The 5,551-nt window shown below is 41.7% G+C and overlaps 1 protein-coding gene across 1 annotated transcript in view; it reads left to right on the forward strand.

The window, feature by feature from the left end:
• Positions 1–885: 885 nt before the first annotated feature.
• Positions 886–5,551, forward strand: part of LOC106012949 (ficolin-1) — a gene marked incomplete at its 5' end in the record, with an annotated part of 5,661 nt that continues 995 nt past the window's right edge. The window contains 1 exon segment of the mRNA XM_013087372.2: positions 886–1,005. Within this exon segment, the coding sequence (XP_012942826.1) occupies positions 886–1,005 (120 nt within the window).

A 5,551-nucleotide genomic window follows, 5' to 3' on the forward strand; every position in this document is an offset into this window, starting at 1 on the left:
CAGTGCTGTCTATTGTTCTCGTAATCATAACACACTGGGCTAAAAATAGGTTTCGCTGGTCTGATGTCGGTGGACGCGGATCTTTTTGAGTCGCTTCTACACCATGCGTAAACTTCGTACATTAGCCTGGCCTGGAAATGATCTTATTTTGGTGGACGCGTAGACTATAGCAAGTTAGCAAGCAAGCAAGTACTCACGAACACACACACACACACACACATACACACACACACACACACACACACACACACACACACACACACACACACACACACACACAGTCCAAGAGTACGGTAGGCATATATCATGTATTCGTGGGTCAAAAGTCCAGCCAATCGTAGCCCGGGTTTACGCCCTCTGTGTAGTCGCATGTAGGTCAAAGGTTTCTCTACTTTAACATCCAGGTCGTCGAGTACAACCGCGACGGGGCTGTAGTGTGCACTGAAACCCCGACCCGATAGGCCCGACCAGACCCGACCTGACCCGAGCGCGTATGTGGGCACCCCCTATTAGGCAAACGTTAAGGAGTAGTGTTGAGGGAAATATGTCAACTTTTAATTTTAAATGTTTTAGGAGTATGCTGTAAATCCCCTACTAGTTTTTGGACCCGCTCTAGTCTTGCATCAAAGAAAACGTGTGGGAACCTTAGTTTGCAGTGACTTTTAGGAATGGGCTTTTAGATTCTGCTGGTCGTTTAACTTTTAGACCCCGCGTGCAAAGACCCTGAAAGATTAAACAGAGTGATTTGTTTTTATCCCGTTTTAAACGCGGTCAGACGAAAGTGAACGAACGAATATAATATAGATTGAAAAATGCATATAGTTTGCTGTCAAGCATGGATCTGCGTTGTACAAATGCGATTTATTGTTATTATCATGTCTACAGAGACGGGCTTCAGCGGCCGTGGACTTTTTCCGTGGCTGGGACGATTATAAAAACGGATTTGGCGACCTGGACGGCAACTTCTGGTTTGGCTTAGAAAAGGTTCACCAGCTGACAAATCAGGTAAGTGTTTTCTGCTTGATACAACGCACTGTCCAAACATGTGGCAGCACTGTGCGCTGTTGTTGTTGTTGTTGTTGTTGTTGTTGTTGTTGTTGTCTTTGTTGTCGTCGATGTTTTCGTTGTTGTTGTTGTTATCGATGTTCTCATTGTTGTTGTTGTTGTAATCGCCTGAAGGCTCTTCTCCCACTTTGTCAGGTTCTATCAGAGATGGGCGTTAGGTCGGGGCTCCTGCCTCTTAATTAACCTTCCCGGTGTGTCGATATTTACTAGCAACTGGTACGTCTGGACCCTAAAATGAACCAGACCTTTTCTATATAAAATACGTCTTGACCAGGCGTGGTCTGTCCATAGAGCGCGGACATGCACTGCTGCCCAAAATTTTTTCATGTTCTTTTGTGTAAAGCAGCCACAAATGGAAAATAAAAGAAGTCAGCCGCAAGCACTAGCCAAATCTTTTATCAATACAAGGTCCTCCCTGGAGTCTTAACAGCCATTTATGTCCCTAAAGCGCCGTGAAAACATCTACTATGCCAGGCCAAAGTACATGCGCTTTAACTCTTCATCTCTGAGGGTTGTAGACCCACTATGCCAGGGCCCTATTTTGGTTCAGAATCTAAGATTGACATTTACATCACTATTTTGGTCATTCAAGTGAACATATTTCGATAGTTCTTCTTCTAATGAACACAATTCCGGTAAAAGAGACTTGTTTTCCGCAATTGCCAAAAAGTAATTTGATGTCGAAGTCGCTGTAAAAGAATGTGCGTGGCTCGCCGGCACAGGGATTCCGACCACGAGCTGCTGGGAGCGGCTAGCCGGAAATAAGGAGTTAACTTAACATAATAGGATGTTCAGCAGTGGTAATCTGACCTATAAATCGCTCTTTGGGCTAACACACGCGATGACGACACTTGTAGCGAGTTTGACAGTAAATAAATATTGATAAGATAGCTCATCTCAAATGTGCGCTTGCCCAAACATAGCCCACAGTTGGCAGTCTAAAAATAAAGGCAATCTCAGACTGTACACAATTCTATGCCCTTAATTTGTGAGTCCATGGTGCTGTCTAGTGGAGTGATCAAGTGAACTGTGATTGGTTCATTGTCTTGCCATTATTTTAAGTCTAGCCCCGACTCTGTGACCGTGAACTTGAGCAGATTGAACGTGGCATAGTTAGTCAGATCACCGTCTGTTGAGTTGTGCCTTTGAATGGTATGTAGTGAAGTGGTGAAAGTGTTAATACTTGAGTGTTCAGTTCCAATGCAGGATGAACGAAGTTGATTTTTAGCTAATAAATAGATTTAGTTCTACAAATGAAATCGACATATGTGAGGCATCGTGGTGAAATCAGGGGCTCATCAAATGCCGATTAGCAATTTTTTTCTTACTTTCTTGTTTTGGCTCAACATCTTTTATGTCCATAAAAAACACAATTCTATGTGGATTTTACTGAAAAACATTGATTAAAGGCACAAAAATATAAATTTTCAGTTTTCAATGACTCTCAAGCTTTGGTGGTTTGGACTTCTCTGTTGACATCCACCTCTTGGCGCTCTTATGACCTTATGCAGTTGCGAGCGCCGTAAAACCTTACTAAAACTAGAAGATCTCTTTTGCTCCTTTGTTTGCACTAGGTAAATACATGTAGAACAGAGTGTTAGCTGTGTACGAAAATGACAAGATCATCATCATCAAGTGCCAGATTCTATATTTCCCCACCACCCACTGTTCAAGTTCTCTGAATAAGTTGCCCTTGGTCTTCCCCTACCTTTGTGCCTTCTATTTTTTATGTGAGAGTGAGAGCGAGATGTTCTTAGTCTTTTGGTGGATTCAAGTGTCCCAGAAACCGCATTTGTCTCGTCTTATTTGTTCATATTACTGCATCGACCACGTGAGCTTCTTTCAGCTTTGCCTCATTTGATTTCTTTTCCTTCCATGAAATTCTCAAGTCTCCTAAGAAATCACATTTCTGTTGCCTTTAATTATTGTTTTCACTGTCTCATTACAAGGTACTGATTATTGTTATTGCTTCATGTTTCAAAATATATATATGACTAAAAAATATCATACAGTATTTTTTAAATATCTATGTAAAAGTCTGGTCTATTTTTGGATCATGACATGCAATCAAAGATTCTCAATTAGTATTAGAGAAACGATGCTACAATCAGGGGGTAGTAGTGTATGAAGCCATATCCGCTAACGTAACGATAGCCACCAGGTATTGAATACATTAAAACATGTCCAATACAGTGAAGGAAGATTACATTGGCGGCTTTCGCCGTTGGCTGGCCACATTGCTGAGTAACAGAATTGTTCAAGATGACTGTTCCCTTTTTGGGTCACGACGGGCTGGGGAGGGGCAACAGTTGTTGTTGTTGTTGTTGTTGTTGCTGTTGTTGTTGTTGTTGTTGTTGTTGTTGTTACTGTAGATGATGATGATTGTTGTTATTGATGTGGTGGTGGTAATGATGGTGTTGGTGATTGTTGTTGTGGATGTTGTTGATGACAATGATATTGTTGGAAGAAAGGGTGGGGGATGGGGGGGGGAGGGGGCCATTCAGCGTTGCCACCTTTTATAGTGCTGTCAACAATTCGTGGTTCGACTTATTTACAAATATCTCAACTATCGAACATACATTCTCCAATTTTTGCTCAGTGACTTGTATCAATTTGTCTTAACAGATCAACATTTTTGTAAACGCCTGCAAGCTGTATTCTAGAAAATTCCTTAATATATACTAATAAAAAATCCAAGTTGGTGGTTTCTACAGATTTGTAAACGTTTACAGCTGGGGCAAATAGGTCCGTCAGGTTTTTCTAATCCGGACATTATGCTTATTGAACGCATGTTTTGAAAGCCATTAGTGCAAAAAATGTGTTCACTATAACTAAAATTTCTTATAACAAGTTTTGTAAGTAAAAATTGTCTTTGATGAGCTGTGACGTAGGCCATATGCGTAATCAAAATGTGTGTGAAAAGCGGGAAGTGCTGTGAACAATACCATTTTACACGTGACAGAGATTTCAAGTATTTTATATAAATTTATGAAAAAAGTTTTTTTAAATCTAGCCCCAATTGTTCCAGAAAAATATAATTTAGTTACGACAAATTGATACAAACTGCTATGCAAAGTAGAGATGCCATTGATTCACCCGTTTAAGAGATATTTGAGGATAAGTTGCACCACGATCTTTTGACTGCACTTTGGGCCCAACCCATTGGCTCCCTGATTCCTGATTCACAGAGTGTGGAGTGTACAGACTCCATGTCCTTGTTCCCCTTTCCCTGTCTCTGACACGGGCTTTCTTTTTGGCCCTTTTCTATTTCCGCTTTCTCTTTTGACTTTGAGGGTGGTTGGCTGGTGCTGTGCTGTGGCTTGCTCCTTCTTTCCTATCTATCATCCATCGTCCTTATCTCTCCTCCTTCTTTTCTCTGTATGTTACTCTCAGTAACACCCTCTTATCTCTCCTCCTTCTTTTCTCTGTATGTTACTCTCGTAGTAACACCCCTAATCTTCAACACCGATACTGCTGCCTATTGTGTTTCAAGTGCTGTAAAACTCTTACGACTAAAACTAAAACTAATTTTGTGTTTGCGGTGAAATAACGGCCCTACTAGACACACGAGTTTCAAAAGCTGCGGACACGATCCCCCGCTTGGACACACGGCTCAGACGAAATCTACCCCCCACCCCCCTCACCCCACCCCACCTCCGGGACGGGGATACTGACTGAGGTGTCTTTAGGCCATTCCCAAAAGGGGGGGGGGCATTGATATCTCGAGTTCTTATGCACGGTAAAGTTGTAATTGTAAATGGGCTGATTCATCAATGCCATGCTCATAACTGTGCCTGAACTGCAACAGGGAACTGCTGCTTTTTCTTTCCAAGTGCTTACTATCGCCATTTCTCCTCTAATTCTTTTGTATGTTTGTCACCCTCTTGTGACCCGATATTTCCGGGGTGCCTTGATAGTCGAAGCAGACTTTGGCGTTGAAGCTAGAGAGGTGAGCAGAGTGAGTCTGATTCCCTGTAAGGACTTATTTGTTGACATCCACCCCATGGCGCTCAGATGACCTATGCAAATGTGAGCGCCGTAAAACCTAAACTAAAACAAAAAAGACAAAATTTTCAAGAGGACCACAGACTGGGATTTGAACATATAACGTACGCGTCGAGGCCAGGTTCATTTTGAAATTTTCCATCTGAGCAATAGCGAGTTGATTGTGTGTGTGTGTGTGTGTGTGTGTGTGTGTGTGTGTGTGTTTGTATGTGTGTATGTTTGTGTGTGTATATTTGTGTGTGTATGTTTGTGCGTGTGTGTATGTGTTTATACGTTTGTGTGTGTGTATGTTTGTGTGTGTTTGTATGTGTGTGTGTGTATGTTTGTGTGAGTATGTTTGTGTGTGTGTTTATGTGTGTGTTTGTGTGTGTATGTGTTTATACGTTTGTGTGTGTGTTTGTTTGTGTGTGTGTGTATGTTTGTGTTTGTGAATGTTTGTTTGTGTGTGTGTTTGTGTGTGTGTGTTTGTTTGTGTGTATGT

This window comes from Aplysia californica, unplaced genomic scaffold, assembly GCF_000002075.1.
Source record: "Aplysia californica isolate F4 #8 unplaced genomic scaffold, AplCal3.0 scaffold00580, whole genome shotgun sequence".
Lineage (NCBI taxonomy): Eukaryota > Metazoa > Mollusca > Gastropoda > Aplysiida > Aplysiidae > Aplysia > Aplysia californica.